Source organism: Vicia villosa, linkage group LG2 (assembly GCF_029867415.1).
Source record: "Vicia villosa cultivar HV-30 ecotype Madison, WI linkage group LG2, Vvil1.0, whole genome shotgun sequence".
In the NCBI taxonomy this organism is placed as follows: domain Eukaryota; kingdom Viridiplantae; phylum Streptophyta; class Magnoliopsida; order Fabales; family Fabaceae; genus Vicia; species Vicia villosa.
This window is the reverse complement of record NC_081181.1, coordinates 134,160,052-134,177,433: the sequence shown is the minus strand read 5'-3', so window position 1 is coordinate 134,177,433 and position 17,382 is coordinate 134,160,052. Positions and strand designations below refer to the sequence as shown.

General features: G+C 35.6%; 2 protein-coding genes across 4 annotated transcripts; one reads left to right on the top strand and one right to left on the bottom strand.

Moving 5' to 3' along the window:
• Nucleotides 1-809: 809 nt before the first annotated feature.
• LOC131652183 (uncharacterized) lies at nt 810-4,436 on the top strand. Of its 3 annotated transcripts, none has more exons than XM_058921978.1 (10): nt 810-1,490; nt 1,593-1,685; nt 1,767-1,883; nt 1,972-2,400; nt 2,488-2,810; nt 2,886-2,985; nt 3,123-3,182; nt 3,273-3,356; nt 3,486-3,602; nt 3,866-4,028. In XM_058921978.1, the coding sequence occupies exons 2-10, from the start codon at nt 1,599-1,601 to the stop codon at nt 3,887-3,889; spliced, it is 1,341 nt and encodes a 446-aa protein (XP_058777961.1). In that variant the 5' UTR covers nt 810-1,490; nt 1,593-1,598; the 3' UTR covers nt 3,890-4,028. The 3 variants fall into 3 exon arrangements, with proteins under 3 accessions (XP_058777961.1, XP_058777959.1, XP_058777960.1); XM_058921976.1 differs by having other exon boundaries at nt 814-1,490; nt 3,861-4,436; XM_058921977.1 differs by lacking the exon at nt 810-1,490 and having other exon boundaries at nt 1,500-1,685; nt 3,861-4,436.
• A 93-nt stretch (nt 4,437-4,529) lies between these two features.
• LOC131652185 (uncharacterized) lies at nt 4,530-17,253 on the bottom strand. Its single transcript, XM_058921979.1, has 24 exons — nt 16,644-17,253; nt 16,420-16,529; nt 16,124-16,289; nt 15,915-16,015; nt 15,693-15,765; nt 15,459-15,594; nt 15,116-15,276; nt 14,610-14,734; nt 14,429-14,528; nt 13,794-13,890; nt 12,542-12,593; nt 12,288-12,389; nt 12,062-12,208; nt 11,737-11,899; nt 11,412-11,642; nt 10,729-10,901; nt 9,891-10,019; nt 9,593-9,710; nt 9,263-9,458; nt 9,003-9,114; nt 8,770-8,924; nt 7,175-8,546; nt 6,110-6,304; nt 4,530-5,439 (listed from the first exon to the last, which is right to left on the bottom strand). The coding sequence occupies exons 1-24, from the start codon at nt 16,774-16,776 to the stop codon at nt 4,960-4,962; spliced, it is 4,827 nt and encodes a 1,608-aa protein (XP_058777962.1). The 5' UTR covers nt 16,777-17,253; the 3' UTR covers nt 4,530-4,959.
• Between the last annotated feature and the right edge of the window lie 129 nt (nt 17,254-17,382).

The window sequence follows — 17,382 nt, the reverse complement described above, 5'->3', positions numbered from 1 at the left end:
TAATGTATCTAGACTATATATAGTCCTCATACATTAATTACACAATATATTTAAAAAGTAGAATTTTGCTTATAATAAAAAATGGAGGGAGTACAACTCAACTACTTATATTTAAAATTTAATAATTTTTTTTATAAATGCGAATTACCCACACCACTAACATATATTAATTTATACTAAAATTATACTTCCGTATCAACTAAATCTAACTAGATTTTAATAACATTTGTTGGAAGATTTGAAGAGCGCCGATCAATTAAACGTTCTGATTCAAGAGACTTTAACAACATATATCCGTTCAAAACATTTTCAAGATATTTTACAGAAAGTTTATATTTAAAGAGATATATAATTATTATTTTTATATTTTCTCTCATATTTATATTTACTATTTATTTTACTTTCTGGTTGAAGTCGTTTTCTCCGTCCTTTGGAAACAGCGTATGAAAGTGATGCCTTTTGTACTAAAAGTCCCACTAGCACTACTAATGCTCCATGACATGCTTTTCCCTTAATACTCATCTTTACTTTACCATAGCATAATAAAGCATGTCACAAATCACACTTTGTATCATGACAATGCCTTTTATATCAATAAGTTTTGATTTGACCCTTTTTTTAGCTACATTATTACGTCATTCTTAATTAAGACCACCCCTAAATCCAATTATACAATCCATAATAGGTAACTAATGTGACTTCCTCCCTTTCAATTAACTCATCAATAATTTTTCAATTAGTACAATTTTAAAGAACCTATAATTAATTTTTTTTAATTCTTTTAAATTGTCAATTAGTACTAATGCTCCTATGTAGGAGTAATAATAAAAAGTGGAAACGAGATTATGAGGCCTTGGTGCAATGAGCAGATTACTGACAAACGTTGCTTGCATCTTAATCTTGTGTTGTTCCCATCCATCCAATGCCCTATCTCCATAAGACACTATTAATTACACATTAAGTAGCAGTTTGACTAAGAAAAGGAATATTAATGTCTCTCTCTGTCCATGCCTGTCAATAACATTAATTAGTTAACAATATGCATGTAGCACACCATTCAATATCATTAAACATTTCAGTTTCACAATTAGTTTCATTGGACATTATATCACCCACTAGTACTAGTACTACCCCCTCAAACAAACCTCATCGTTTTCCTTCTGCTCTTTTCTTCCCTTTCTTTTTACTCTCTTCTTCCTATTTCTATTTTATTATGTAAAACAAAAACTTTTTTTTTCTTTCTTTTTCCCGCTACTTAAATTGTATGAAATCATAAATCATTCTTAGTTTCTCTGTCACTCTGTCTCTAAAGTTGCATCCTATGCTCTTTTTCTTTTGGTGAATTATTGGTGACTGTTTTGTTGCAGATTCACTTTATCAGAGTTAGCATACCTTGTGCATGTTTTGCCTTTTCTGCTGTAGTCTTCTTTTAGATTGCATTATTTTCTTTATTGTTTTCCGTGACTACCATTGCGCACACCACTCTCCAGGTAATCAAACTTCCTTCAAAATACCGCAAACTTATTCTTCTTTAATACTAAAACCAAAGTTTCTAGAAAAAAAAAGTGTTTCTCATTGAATGTGCAAAGCAGGACACGATGGAAAAAGGAGAGAGCAAGAAAATGTCTGCACGTAATACTTCGAAAAATGGGCGTCGAGAAAGGAAGATGGCTTTGATACAAGATGTGAGTGTGACATATTCCTTACATTATGAATTCTTCTTCACTGTAATCTTTCATTCTAGTTATGATGTTCTAAGTTTGCAGGTTGATAAGTTAAAGAGGAAGCTAAGACATGAAGAGAATGTTCATAGAGTGTTAGAAAGAGCACTTGCAAGACCTTTAGGAGCACTTCCTCGGCTTCCGCCTTATCTTCCTCCTCACGTAAGTATCTTCATCTGCAGGAAAAATACAGATTAAGCCAGTGATTGATCAATTGTATTAACTTTTTTATTTCTTGGATGAATTTTAGACATTAGAGCTTGTGGCTGAAGTTGCGGTATTGGAGGAAGAGGTGGTTCGATTAGAAGAGAAGGTTGTGAATTTCAGACAAGGTCTATATCAGGAAGCTGTCTACATTTCCTCCAAGAGGAATGCAGAAAATCCGATCGATCTAATTGAGCAGAATTCAATCAGAGGATCCAATCATCAAAGATCAAAATCTCTGTCTCAAAGTGAGCTTAATTCTACCACCATTAAGCCTCAGATTTCTCCTGCCAAAAGTGCTTCTAGTAGAAAGCTAGTCAATGGGAAGCAATTACATTCAAAACAAAATTCCTTATCATCGATGCCAAAAGAGAATTCTCTTGAAAAGAAAACGGCAAAAGTCATCACTCCAGTGAAGAAATCACCAACCAAACAAGAATCACCCAACAAGAGTGTAGATCACTTGAAGTTGCAGGTACTCAACAGTTTTCAATAGTTAATATCCGATGTTGGAAATGATTGAGCAGTCACTTTAACAATCATTTTGTTTTTGATTGTTCAGCTGGAGAAGAGATTAGTAGACCAGGAAAGAGCACAAAATTCCTCAATTTCATCAAATGATAAAGTGATAGAAGTTGATAGCTCACCAAATAGAGTTTCAGAGGATATTGTCAAGTGTTTATGCAACATATTTATGAGAATTGGCACATTCAAGGACAATCTAGGAGAGTCAAAAACAAAAACACCTCCGCGTGATCCATACGGTATCTGTTCAGTATCCAAAACTAGAGATATTGGTGCCTACGATAGCTTTTATGAGATTAAAGCACCCACCGTTGATTTCAACCGAATTAGAAATGCAGAGTTTCTGACCAATAGATTAAAGTAAGTTATAAAGTCTTACTAACTATTCTCCGATGCTATCTATGAGTATCTGTCTAATCTAACAGACATGTTCAGGTTCCTATTTGGGAAACTTGCTTCTGTGAACTTGAAGGGTCTTACTCATCAAGAGAAACTTGCATTTTGGATAAACACTTATAATTCATGTATGATGAATGTAAGATACTTTTCTGTCACTCATTTACTACTTATTGGCTCTTTGAAGACTAGATTTATATTTGATGTCACATATTCAAAGTAACTTTACTTAATATGTAGAGGTGACAATACTTATTTGGTTCGAATATATTGTAGGCATATTTTGAGTATGGCATACCTGAGAGTCCTGAAATGGTTGTTGCACTGATGCAGAAGGTACAAAAATCTCTTTAACATTTTCAAAGTTTGTTTTTGTTTTAAGAACAAATTATTCAGAGCTCAAAAATAGGACAATGCTTGTGACAGGCAACAGTAGTAGTGGGGGGCCACTTGCTCAAGGCAATTACAATAGAGCATTTCATATTGAGACTTCCTTATCATCTGAGTTTTGTAAGTGCATAATCTATTCTCTGCTTGTGCTTCTAAACATTATGTAGTCTTTCTAATATTTTGAAGTCCTCGTCATGTTTTGTAGATTACAATTCATCCCTTGATTTTCATCTTTGCTTCCTGCAACAGACCTGTCTAAAAGCTGCGAAAAATGATGAGATGAAAGCAAGAAGCATATTTGGCTTGGAATGGACTGAGCCTTTGGTTTCATTTGCACTATCCTGTGGAAGCTGGTCTTCACCTGTGGTATGTTTGTTTCTAATTTAGATGGCAATATGACATGATATAAATAGAACCTACAAAATTCTAACAATCAATACCATACAAGGTATACGTCAGTTTTGTAGGATTGAGTTAGCTTTAAAACTTAGATGTATTAGTCTATCCTAAGTATAGTTAGCATTACGAGTCGTTCTTAATGTGGATGAATTCATAAGTCAATGTATTTCCTAATGTGGCTGATTGAATTGATGGAACAAATATATATATTTTTATGTTATGAAGGTTAGGGTGTACACAGCATCACAAGTTGATAATGAGTTAGAAGCAGCAAAGAGAGATTATTTACAAGCAGCAGTTGGCATTACAACAACAAACAAGTTAATAATTCCAAAGATACTTGACTGGTTTTTGCTTGACTTTGCAAAGGACTTGGAATCTTTGTTGGATTGGGTCTGCCTTCAGCTACCTATTGAACTAAGAAAGGAAGCCGTAGAATGCCTTGAAAGAAAAGGAAGACAACCTCTTTCACAGCTGGTCCAAATGATGCCTTATGACTTCAGTTTCAGGTTGCTTGTACACCAATGACCTGTTTTTTTCCTTCTGGACAACCACAAATAACCTAGTGAGAGGTGTTGTTAATGATTCAATTCTTCAATCAAAATGGATTTCTGAACTTTGATGTGGTGGATTTTGTATATTGGATAGTGCACATAGAAAGTAGATAGCAAGCAGTGTTTCCTTTTCTTTGATAGGGTTTTGACCTTTGTAAACTGTAATAAGATTCTTCGCCGGAAGCATAGCTTTTACGGGGAAATAATTCCATGATCCCATCAAATAAAGAGATACTTTGAAAAATAATAGTAACACAAATGGGATTGGATGAATGGAATAAGCTAACAGAAACATAATCTTAAAAATATTACTATGGCAGTAACAATATATACAACATGGAATAATTCTTCCATATTTTTTAGCAATAAATTTTAAGGGGAGTGATTGTCTCATTTCATATACATAATAAAATATTTTTGCAATGCTATCAATATTACCTGTTAACTTTCATTGACAACCTAGATTAATTGCAAAAGACGATGTATTTTGAGGTAGAATGTAATTATGCTATTCAAATTCTAGTCTGTATCTTCAAAAAGGATCAATTTGTGTTACAAATTATTGGATAACAAAACCCTCTAATTACAGAGGAAAAATCACCCAGAAGGAAAAATCATGTTAAAGAATGCGTGGGAGCAGGCTGGAGAGGTCATCTCAAATAACCACTATAAAACACAAGCTGAGTGCAAGAAATTCAGAAACTTGTGTGTCCTCCTTACAGTGAAGTTATGTTAACGGCTTCCGAAGGAAGCACACACTACTAGAGGACTCAACCAAATGGGGAAGGAACTGGGCCAACTGACCCTGCGAGTGTATCTGATCTTTTGATGCTTCCCATTCCACAGATGAAACATCCAGGAGCATTCACAGCTGAAAATTTGGATCCACATAGATCACATACATCGTATCCAATGGTTGACAGTCTGCTTAATGTGGCTGCACAGAACTGCGAAGGATCTTCCTGTGGATCAATGGATTTGTTAGTCGAACCCCTCTGAACACACAAGTCCATCAGGCTCCTAAATTCTTCCTGCTTGCTCGCAGGTGCTTTTGACAATAGTAGTTCTAGCATTTGCTTGGAATATGCATAATTTTGCACATCCATGTTTCGTTTTATGGCAGTTCGAATGCAATTTATTCTGTGTTTAGCCAGAAGAGGCAATGAACCTAGATGGCGTGAAAGTCTTGCCATCTCATCTTTTGCACTGACTGCTCTTGAACCATGAACTCTTTGCAAACGTCCGATTTCCTGCAGTCACAAGGATATCTTAAAATTAATAAAAGAAATAGAAATATGAAAAATTAAAAAAAAAAAATTGGAACAATGTACATATCTAACATTTACATTATTTGGCAACAAGATTAAAGACTTATGGAGTAATCTATCTTAGAATTTGAGTTAAGCTTAACTCAACCTTTCAAAACCAACTTGTAAGGTGGGGATTGCCTCCACTTATAAACATATTTTCAAGCCATATCCTTTTCAACGGGAGACTCTTAACAATTTATCACTTGTCAGGTATGATTGACAACTAATGTGTCCATAAAAATATAAACACTCAATTCACAAGTGTAGATTAAGGTTTATTTTATTCCTCGCGGCTTAGACTAAAATGAAATTATAATCGGCCTTGGATTCTATATCAATTACGGAAAAATTTACACCCATTCTTAATAATATAATTTTATATCACTTATGACAGTAGCAGAGATTATAATAATCTTTTTTATCGTCCCATGCTTTGCAATCTCAGGAGTCAGCTATCTTTACAAAAACTTTAACTACCTCTAATTACAGTTTTATGATAATGCTTCCTCATGGTCTAGAGTATAGATACAGAAGCTCAGTAACCTAATGGATTTTTAGGCCAGAGTCCATTCTCTCTCTGTTATTTAAATTTGGAGCATGGTCCTGATACCTGAAGAAGAGTGACTGTTATCTTGTATTGAGCACAGATTGTTGCTTGAGCTTTTATATCACTTCCCCGAGATTGTTCCTTAGCCAATGCAAGAAAAGCTTCATTAAAGCAAGCCAAAGCATCTGGAAGATTATTGAGCTCAAGGTGAGCAAGTCCAGTCTTGAAACATACAGAAGCAGCAGCCTCTTGAGGAACCTGTCATAAGAGTCATGAGATTGGTAACAAACAAATAAATCATACACGCTCAATAATAGGAAAGTGGAACTAGAACATGGTTATATTGAAGAATTATCTTAGTTCCTTCTTCAGCTTCCATTATAGTATCAGACCCTTTACCTGTACACATTACCAAAGATAAAAAAAGAAAAGAAAATGATGGAGACATTACAAACTCTTCAAGTTCTTTGCTCTTACCCTTCCCAATCCCGGCCAAAACCCTGCTTTCTTCACCCTCCCTTTCTCTTTATTCTGTTTTACTAACAGGATCAGGTCCCATCCCCACCTGTCATGTGTGCAGGTTACTGCTCACATATATTCTCCCAAACTGATCACCTCACATATTTCCTACATTGTCTCCACATGCCACTAAGTTTCCTCCTTCTATTATCTTTCTTCCTAAAGATCACCTTAGTTATAGGTGGAAGGCTAAAACTTACCAGGTTCAATAAAGCAGACTTCTAAGATGTGGCATTATTCAAAGTAACTATTGTTTATAGGTACCCTAGCTCAATAAGAGCCTTTTTACTAGCAAACCTTCATAGTTTCCTCTATCTCTAGAATCCACCAAATAGTGAAAGTAAAATAACAAATTGGGTATTCCTTTCTGTTTATGCTGCATGCCGGTTTAATCCAGTGCAGCACATCCGATTCTTGCATGCCTTTTCTTGTTCTTCCCAAATATATGGAAAATACCGTTGAATTTCAAAATAAGAAATGGCACACACAAATTATATTTAATAGTCTGGTTAAAAAGTGTTCCTAGTTCCACATGTATATGAATGGCTATGCATGTAGTTATTTATATCTTCAATATGTGTATGGATGCCTATATATACTTATTTATACCTGTCCAGGTCGTACAGAGGATGGTGGAGACCCAATTTGTGCAGGCTTATCAGCAGAATTCGGTACTCCAAGCACGCTAAGATCAAGAGGTTGGGTAGAAATTGGTGCCTGCTTCTGTGATGGGGGCATGCCTGCAGCCTGAGCTGAGGATTGTGGTGGCAAACCACCATCAGGAAATCCAATGGAATCATTTGAAACTACTGGCTGATGAACAGATTTTGGAGGAACATCGCCTACATCAGCTTCAGAAGCACTACCAGTTGCCTGGCTTCCATCTACAACTGGAGTAAGTTTGGACAGATATGACCCAGCAGGACGCAGTGTAGCAGCAACCTGGAGGGATGAGACAGTATTATGAAAGAAATCCTCTGGAATAGGCCCTCTACCTTCAGCCCCAGTTGCTGGCTTTGAAATTGATCCTGGTCGAGTAAAAGCTTCTGTACCAAACAGGTCGCCGGGAGTTGAAACTGTACGGGCAGACAATCCTGCTGTTACAGGTGGCAGGCCTGAAATCTGGCCAAAATCTTGTGATCCACTAGATAAAGACCTGCTCCTTGATGAAGTTAACCCTGCTGCAAGTTTGAATTTACTAGCTGCTTCTTTAATTTTGTTCACATCCACAGAAGGTTCAATTGGTTTCTCTCTTATTCTAACATGTATTTTTTTGGTTTTTGATACTCCTTCCTCATCGCTACTGCTATCATCAGCAGCAGATCCATACATGGATTTCTTAAATTCTTCTGCTGCTTTAGCCTGTTTATCAGTAGAAGAACTAGCAAGCTTTTTGTTAAGACTCTCCAGACCCATCAGTGAATCACCTTGGCTCTTATCAACCCCCTTTGATTGATTAGGTAGGGATTTAATTGGAGATAATTCAAGATCGTTGGCTTTAACATCACTGCCTGCCATTGTGATGGCTTTTACCAAGTTCTCTTCCTTTACCTCTACAACATTGCCTCTTCCTTTAATTGAGCCTAAATACACACCAATATGATCTACTATGATGGATGGAATCGCAGCATCATCAGTCTTCATATATGGTGTCACCTCTGCAGCAAGCTCCCACTTGGGTATATCCTTTGCAGTAGCAAGGGTTTTGATTTCCCAGTTTCCACCACCCCATTCAGGTCCTTTAGGAACCATACTTTCTGCAGCAAAGTTGGCAAATATGCCTTGTGTCCATCCGGAAGATCGAATTCTCAAAATCCTTTCACAATGTCGCCTCAATTCTGAGTCAAGATCTTCTTCTTCCAACTTCTGAGCAAGGCGCCTCATGGCGCTAGGATTAAGGTGGCATATAAACAGATCAAGCATGCTTTCATAATCTGCAGTAACTTCAAAGGTTTCTTTTGCTTTATCAAACTGTCCAAACCTGCAAGTAATCTTAAATTACAAAAGTGACGAACATTTGGATCAACCATTCATGCTATTTAGAGAACGACATTACACCTTCTCATCAATAGCATGAGCTCTGCTGTAATATCAAGAAAATCAGTAATGTTGGAACACACAAACATCATATTTCAGTAGTCCCTATATCTAGAATAACAGAAACGTGAGTACCGTGAATTTTCCCGGTCTACCACTGTGCCTACCTGATACATGAATAGCCCAACTGTCTGAACCTGTGAAATAAATGAGATGTCGGAGGGCATCGTGGATAGTCTCTTGAACGCAGAAACTCATCTTTCAAAACAGACGAAGCTATTGAAAAATGAAGAGATTTCACAGCATAGACCCCCCGCATCACCTAAGATAAAAACTCAACATCCTTAAGAGAACAGATAGAGAATAACTGGATGCCAACATAAGGAGAATTACTACTTACCTGGGTGAACTGTGGACCTGATTGGGATAATGACACAGCTAAATCTCCACAAACAGGAGAACCTAAAGCAAGGATGTCCAGAGACCTTGGTGTTACACGCAAGCTGTCAAATCTTCATTCAGATAAAAATTGACAGTGTCAGTAGCTGCCAGCTTTAACATACATAAAGAAATGTAAAATGATATTATGAATTCTAGAACTTTCTCCATTATAAAGTTAATTTTTTTAAAAGGAAACTATTTGGTAGCAGAGAATGAAACCTTGATGTTATTTGGTATAGTATTTCTGACAGTTCGAGCTTCTGCTTAAAACTTTGTTGCATTGTGACAAATCCAATGAGAAGAGGCTCAAGAAGACCAACAAGACAGCTTTTAATCTCAACTCCCTTCTTCTGTCTGGGATTTATCTCTGTCGGGCTAGCAAGCAACAACCGATCATTCAAAGCACCAACCAAGACTGCATAAGAAATTTATTAAAATAGATCAATACGACAGAACCTGGAAAAAATAGTACCATAGTTGATAAAGTAGAAAAGACAAAATTGCTGGCTAAGATATCAAGAAGTCCCAGAACAGAGAAAGATAATTTACCTGCACGAGGCATACTAATTGAGAGAATGGTCCTCACTTTTCCATCCCAGCCTAGTATACTGATTGCAGTGGAAGTAGAAAAAAGAAGGGCAGGCCCAACCCATAAGAGTGATCTGAAGTAGGCATCAATTAAGGAATTGAAAACACGAACATATTCAAAAGGCATATGAAATTTTTGGCCTGCTTAGCGTGATGCGGTTTATTTCCAACTGCTCATTTCTTTAAAAAAATTCCACCCAATCATTCAAAACCCCCTTAATATGAATAAATGGTTCAACTAAAAAACATTCAAGGATATCGGAGGAAGTCCCTTGTCAAAATTTGTAGAAGTGCCAGCAAGTATATCAAGTGCTGCAGAAACAATAAGAACTCGCTGAGTTGTCAAAACTCCTGCAACTTGACCCCTCAGAGTCTCTTGCCAATGCACCTGACAAATTTGAAAAAATCTGTTAGCAAGCTGAACCAAAATGTAGAACCATTTGATATTGTTTGTTCCATAATGCAGATTCATTTTATTTTTAGGTATGCAGGGGCATAAGGAATAACCATTATGTTGTTGGTTCATTCAATTGTCCTCAAACTCACAATTCTATGTGAGTCTGCATGATTTTTATGTGGATCTACCCGACTTTACATAGAAACAACATAGTAAGCAAGTTAACTCGACTCTAATACCTAGAGTCTTAAACAAGTGTGATTATATAAGTTAACTCGAGAGTTGCAAAAAGTGCTATCAGGTTTCATTGACATTCTGAATTTTAAGGTGAAACGACCAAAATGTCCTAAAGTACAGGGAACGGCTGTAAGTTCAGAGCGAAAAATAGCTACTTAACAGGTAAAATGTTAAAAAAACCGGCAAATATTTCAGAATTTTTGAGTTTCAGGTTAGCGGTTACTACAATCGCTATTTGGCAACTATCTGATCTTTATCGGCAATGCTGCAGTAGCACCGCAATGCAATGAGTTTCTTGTAGCTCCTAGGGCTCACTACGCTACACCGCTGTAGAGGCCGCTATCGACTATAGGGCCTTTTGTCTCTCAATTTTCTTTATTTTCTCCACTTGTGCTTGATTGCACAGAGAAACTGTGTATCACTACTAGTTCTAGTCATAATTAAGCATGCAACTGAGTGATACCTGGAGTACAATCTCATTTATTTTCAACTTGAGTGACTTTTTCCCCTCGCTATTGCTTGATATATATTGTCCATTAGAAGTTGAAGTTGAAGTTGAAGTTAAAAGGCGATACCCTTCTACGAGCTTCACTAATCCAATTTGGTTTCCATGAGAAGCGAACATCAGCGTTGAATCTACAACCAAGAAAACTAATGGTTACATTATATTATTACTAAATTAATAGTAAGCATCTAAAAATGTGTGTATGTTTTGGATGGGGAATACATAGAGACCGGCTTAAGACTTGATATGCTTTTGAAGAATGATTTCTTTTAGAAAACTACCAATCCAACCTGTGAAATGTGAGTAAATAATATGTAAATGTTGCTGACTAAATTTAAGAAAACGTAAAACAACAAAAGTTTTACAGAGGAAGCATAGATATTTCCATGTAGTTGAAAACTAAAGTGTAAATTAATTTTAAAAACGTTTGCTGGAGCACATGAAGCAAATAATAGGAAATTTAATGTGTATGCATGAGTGGACTTTGGATGAAATAACCCTATAGAAGGTTATTTATTTGTCATAGATGAATTTAGATTTATGTCATTATCAATGAATCCCATGTCTAGACACCAAAAAAAAAAAAATCTATATATGTATGTGTGGATATATAGGTATGTATGTATTCAACTTTCAAGCACCTAAAGGAGTAGAAAAGATACGATCAACTTCAGCTTCAAACATAAATGGGGTTGGGCCTTTAATTGAACCATCACTAGTTTCTGTAGGTTGATTTTCTTCAAAAGCTTTTTCAATTTCCTTCGGATCTATTGAGGGCCCTCCTGGTAGAGTAAATACTGCCAACCCTGTCTTGTCATCATCAAGAATAGCAAACTGATTTTCATTGGGACCAATAAATGCTGCATCTATACCTGTAGACAACTGCTTGAATCATTTTATAGCACATAATGCATGACCAAACTGTGGCTGAAAAAGAAAAGAAATGTATTCCTCACACAAAAATACCTTTCACAGTGCTGCTTTTACTGTTTGCCATCTCTACTTCAGTATTTTCCCGATAAACCACAACTTCAGTTGTAATGCCACTAAATTCATAAGCTACAAGAAACAGGTGTTGTTTCTTACTGTAAATCAAGTAATTTGCTTGATACTCCACATGGCCAGGAATCTATAAAATTTTGCTAAATATTAAAAGACGGGGTATAGACATGATACTCACTTGCAAAGTATACAGAGTTAGAACATAAACTATATTATGCAATGGATGGTATCAATAGCATTAGAGGGACAACGCAGCGATATTTAAAAAAATTACTAGTCTCTACATTACCGAATTATAGAGCTTTTTGTAGGTATTCTCCAATCCAGATGAGAGATTATATGCCATAAGATTTGGTCCATCCACATAAAAAGCCCTGACTGGATAATGAAGAACTCGATTCTCTTTATTGAAAAAATTAAGCTCCAAATGGAATGGCTGGTAGTGCATGAATGGTTTTAGGTGATTGGACAATAAGGTTCATCAGTTCCTAATCAAATTGCCATAGAAACGTTACCTGGACAACAGGGATGTGCTTCAGATGATGCTTGGTATCTAGAACAGCGATGAGGGGTAGGCGAGATATAGGAGCACTTTTTGTATGGCCTTCCATAAAATGCTACAAGAATATTGCAGAAGATCAAATTTTGAGACAAGGCAAGGAGATTTCCTAAAGCTTTCTAAGGAAATTATATGTAGGACTGCAAGGAAATTTGAGCTATCAAATTTTGTTGACAAATTAAAGAGTAATACAATAGGAAAGAAACATACACTGTGAAGAAAAGCCTTCCTTGCAATGTCTGATATTGTAAGATGACTATGGCTGCAAGAAAGAGAGTAGATTGTCAACAATTACATTTAATAATTATGAATTACTCCCTCTGTCCCAAAATAAATATTGCATTTGTAAAAGTTATTTGTCCAAAAATAAGTGTCGTTTTTAGTTTCTAATGCAATTTTAGTTTTTTTCTTCCAATTGTATCCTCTAATTAATACTCATAATATATTGTTTCTCTCACAATGCATTCATGATAATTAGAATACACCAATAAACAATGAGGGTAATTTGGTAATATCGTTATTATCTCTCTTTCATTTATTGCACTTTTTTAATCTGTGTGAAACTGTCAAACACTTATTTTGAGACGAAGGGAGTATCACAAATCAAAGATTCCAATACCAAGATTCCCTGGCATTTATAGCTGCTTGAAGTCCACATGCATTTAATTGTAGGAAACATAGGAATTCAGCCAGAAGAGATGGTTTACACCCCTTTTAAGTGTTGTAATATGTGTCTGGAAAAATTCTACCCAAGTGAGAGATTAATATATTATACATGCGGCACAAATTTATTTATTGACAAAAATATAAGCAAACAATAATTGGTTTCACCAAAGAAGTTCATACACTAGATTTAAGTCAGGCTCAAAATGCAAGACTTGTAAACTTCCCCCCACTGGTGGAAGCCACATTGGGAACCAAAGACACTCCTAACTATAACTTAAAAGAAGGCAATGGCCATTTCATGATGATGGTAAGATCTATTTCAATCATAGATTTGAGGGTCAAAGTTGACTAATATGGAAACCTACATACATGTTTGATTTGTGAAGAAGTTTTGTTCATTGAAAAGCTAAGGAAATGGTTTCATAGAACATGCTGAGAAACAATACACTTCTCAAAATGGATAACTGCTAAATGAAAAACCCGTCCAAGAAGGAGCATAATGGACAAATACAAAACACTTTCAATTAAAGTACCAAAAACTTTGCCATCAATGGTCCACATATCTAGGTTACATGCTGAATCCAAAACTCAACATTATTGTTGTAACTTGCAACTATACCTATGTGCAAGTGTAGATATCAAGTGAAGTTTCATAATTCAAACAAATCCAATAAAAGATCAAGATTAAATACTCTGAACAGTGAGGGGAATAAAATCTGAACAACAAAATATATTTCAACTTCTAGTATTCCATAAAATACTAGTTATATATTACCCGTTACAATTTTCAACTCACCCTTTCAGATTATGTTCTTGTAATTGGGATTGAAGCTGATGATCTGCTAAGATTCCAGAAGAACCCAAGGCGGATAATTTTTCTTTTAAAACAGATGCTGTGAAGAATCTCAGCCATTAGAATATATGATTAAAGAAATGGACAGAACAAAAAATTGAATGCAAATAGGACTCAATGATACTGTTAGAACTCAGAAAGTGAAAGACACAGCCTGCGACAGTACACAAAAATATGTACGAAACAAATGAGGTATGTTAGAAAATCAAGACATAGACACCTATATGAACAAATATTTTTGTCCAAAAGGCACAATTAAAGATATGGCTTGGAATTGTACCCAACAAATAAATAAATAACTAACACATTGCATGGAACACTAAGCAAGATATCCAAAAAAGGTGGAGAAAAATATATCATATGATTTTACCACAGGGCAACAAGGCTCAGAAAGTAAGATGTCCCATTTAAAATAAACAAAAAAACTCAAGATTTTATTATGCATCATTTTGATGGGTGAAAGTATAGAAACAAAATTACAAACCTAAATTGTGGAAATTGTATATGTTCCAAATGAAAATATTCTGAAATACTGAAGAGTTTTTAGCCTTGATTCCAGTTAAATAAAAAATAGTTACCCGACGATCCCCGTGCACCTTGCAAAACTGCAAAAAGTTGCTTTCTCCTTTCTCTATTGGATACGGTTTTGTTTTTTGAAGTATCTCCAGTTGCTGCATTCTGTTAAAGTCGACAGTAAGTTTAAGTATCCTATATATTCACTAGCAAGAAGGGTATATATAGTGAAAGGTGGCACTTAACTGCAAACACTAATGCTGCCAAATTAGACTTTGGATGAAATTCTATAGCTTTGATTCGCGGTAAGGGATACACTGCTTCTCCACCTTGTTGAGAAAGGATACGTGGGATATCGATTGATTCAATTGCTGCATCAGAATTTATTATGAATTAACCAGTCGAGTACAATGACAAGAACAATATAAAAGTGAAGTAAGTTGGTTGTTGGTATTGTTGAGTATATTTGATTTGATTCTTTCTAAATTTCGTTTATTCTTTTCTCCATCCCATCATCACCACAGAGAAATCAACGGTAAGAACTATATGGATTGGCATAATATTGTTCAAGAGTTGTTTCTAGGCCAAGGACTTTATGGACACCTTGTTAAGAAGGCAAATGATATTCATGCTATTGGGAGGGATACATTATACATAGCATGGAATTTCAAAATAAACATAACATGAGAAACCATTTCTCAAAAACCAACAGGAAATTCAGAGTAGAGGCATAAAGAATCAAGATAGCTAACCAGCAGTCTCAAAAAAATTTGCTGGCATAGGAGGTCTATTAGGACTAACTATGACCCGCGTTTTCCAAACCTTCATATTTCCATCCTTTGATAGGGTTACAAGCATACGCAAAGTGGTCAGCCAAGCTACAGAAGTTATTGGTTGTGAGCCAACTTGAATTCTGATATCCATAAGATACTCATTAGATTCCAAGTCAAGAACAAAAGTAACCAAAATAACAGACAAACATTTCCATCAATAGGATATAAGTAAATAACAAATTCAAAATAGATAACCATGATCATATGTCTTTCGGTTAGATAATGAAGAAACCTCAGTCATAGGTAAACTACAGTCACTCACATTCCAATCATACTAGGCTTCTCAATTGATACATCCCATGCTAATAGTGTACCACGTCGATCTCCAACAAAAATCCATTCTAGAGTGGGATGAAATGCAAATGCACTGGCGCCATTCAGCTTTATAGTATTTTCAACTGAATAAGAGAAAAAAATAAGTAACACTAAGGGTATAGTTTATTGGATAAATTTAAACAATGTCAATAAGAATAGAATGTGTCACAAATCATCTCACGTTGTAGCGTGTAATGAACAGCATACGTGTGAATGTTATATGCTCGAATCAAACCATCTGCGTAAGCAACATACTAGGACACCAACACAAAAACAACAAAGAAGATAAGGGAGATTGAAGTATCATTAGAAGAAATACAGAAGACTGGATCATGTTACTGAGAAATACATATAGCATGAACTTGCCAATAATAGAATTATGACAAGTATAATTCAGAAATACCAGAACAGGAAGGCGTGGATGACATGTAAGGTTAACAATAGGCTTCTTCAAGTCTGTCTTGATTTTTGTAGGTGCTCTACCGCCTTCAACCGTTCCAACAACTTCGTTTATACAAAAACATATGTGGAAGAAATATAATGGTTATTGATCAAACCTCTGACAATAAGACATATCTACCTAATCAGATAAAAAAAAAACAGACATCCAACCTGTAACACTCATCCGTTTATGAAACCCAAAAAACACAACAGGTTGTAACGGAGTCATTGCCAGATGAACTTCTGAATCAGAATAAATTTTCTCAGACTTCTTCTCCGGCGAATGCAATACACATGTTTGCTCCAAGTCAAAATCACAAGATCTTATCGTACAATCCTACAAAGAAAAAGCAACAACTATAATAAATCAAAAAGAACTTCGCAATCACAACAACAACTCACAAAAAAACTATACACAACAATAAATAATTCAAAATGCACCAAAGAGAAGTTCAGGTGGATCCAACCTGGAGAATTGCAACCACAGTATGGCCACTTGTAGGACTATATGCCATACGGACAACAGGTGCACCAATGTCAAGAGCAGATATCTTGCTTCCTGTCAATGCGTCAAATTCTGCATGCATGGGAAAACCCTAATTCGTAATGTATATGCCAAAATCAATTCAAAAACAGAAATCATATTGCTAAAAGAGAATTAGTTCTATGATAGTTGAGTTGCTAAACTCACCGACGATGTAGGTTCCGATGGCGACGGCCACGAGTGCCTGATGAGAATGGAAGGAAGCAGCATGAGGCTGATACGGTACGACGCCACGTCCTACGTGACGGAGATCAAGATGCTGTAATGTTGTCCACTCCATGAATGAATGAATCCGATTCTCCTCAAGTTTTCATCTACAATATCTTCATTATGAGTAACCTTGCGAATCGAGGTGATTTAGATCTTGTGTCACAGTTGAGAATTGAGATGCTAGAAAAAAGCGTGAAATCGTAACGAGAGTTTGTTATAACGGTAAAATGGAATAGTAGTAGGAATTGCATGATCTTCGCGCCACAAAGAAGGAAGGAACGAAATGAACGCGAGATTCAACCGGACTTGGACTTCTTTCCATGGGCCCATTGCTATTTGCAACAGGTTTTTCTATTATACACCTGCTCTTTTTTATTGATATTTAGAATAATCTCTCAAATTATTTTCATTTTTACGATAACCTCTCTATTTTATTCTTGAACCATCATCACTACTTAAGTCGTATAAAGATATTAAATTCTCCTAGTACTAAGTAGCTATGAAAGAACACCGGATGTAAAGAAGTTAAAAAAATCAGGATTCGATTTCTAACAAAGGAAAATATTAGCATAAAAAGTAACATACTTAACATCCTAACTATTATTATATATATAGTCTTAAAAGCATACTTTCATTCCTAAATTTTAGGAAAATATGTTTCATTATTAATTAGCAC

Bases quoted from the DNA above. Each gene is read 5' to 3' on its own strand.
- LOC131652183 (XM_058921976.1), top strand. From the start codon at position 1,599: ATGGAAAAAGGAGAGAGCAAGAAAATGTCTGCACGTAATACTTCGAAA. The intron at 1,884-1,971 runs GTAAGTATCTTC...GATGAATTTTAG, and splicing joins CGCCTTATCTTCCTCCTCAC to ACATTAGAGCTTGTGGCTGA. The intron at 3,357-3,485 runs GTAAGTGCATAA...TTCCTGCAACAG, and splicing joins TTCCTTATCATCTGAGTTTT to ACCTGTCTAAAAGCTGCGAA.
- LOC131652185 (XM_058921979.1), bottom strand. From the start codon at position 16,776: ATGGAGTGGACAACATTACAGCATCTTGATCTCCGTCACGTAGGACGT. The intron at 11,900-12,061 runs GTAATGTAGAGA...AAAATTTTATAG, and splicing joins ACAAAAAGCTCTATAATTCG to ATTCCTGGCCATGTGGAGTA. The intron at 9,711-9,890 runs ATATCCTTGAAT...ATTGATGCCTAC, and splicing joins TTGACAAGGGACTTCCTCCG to TTCAGATCACTCTTATGGGT.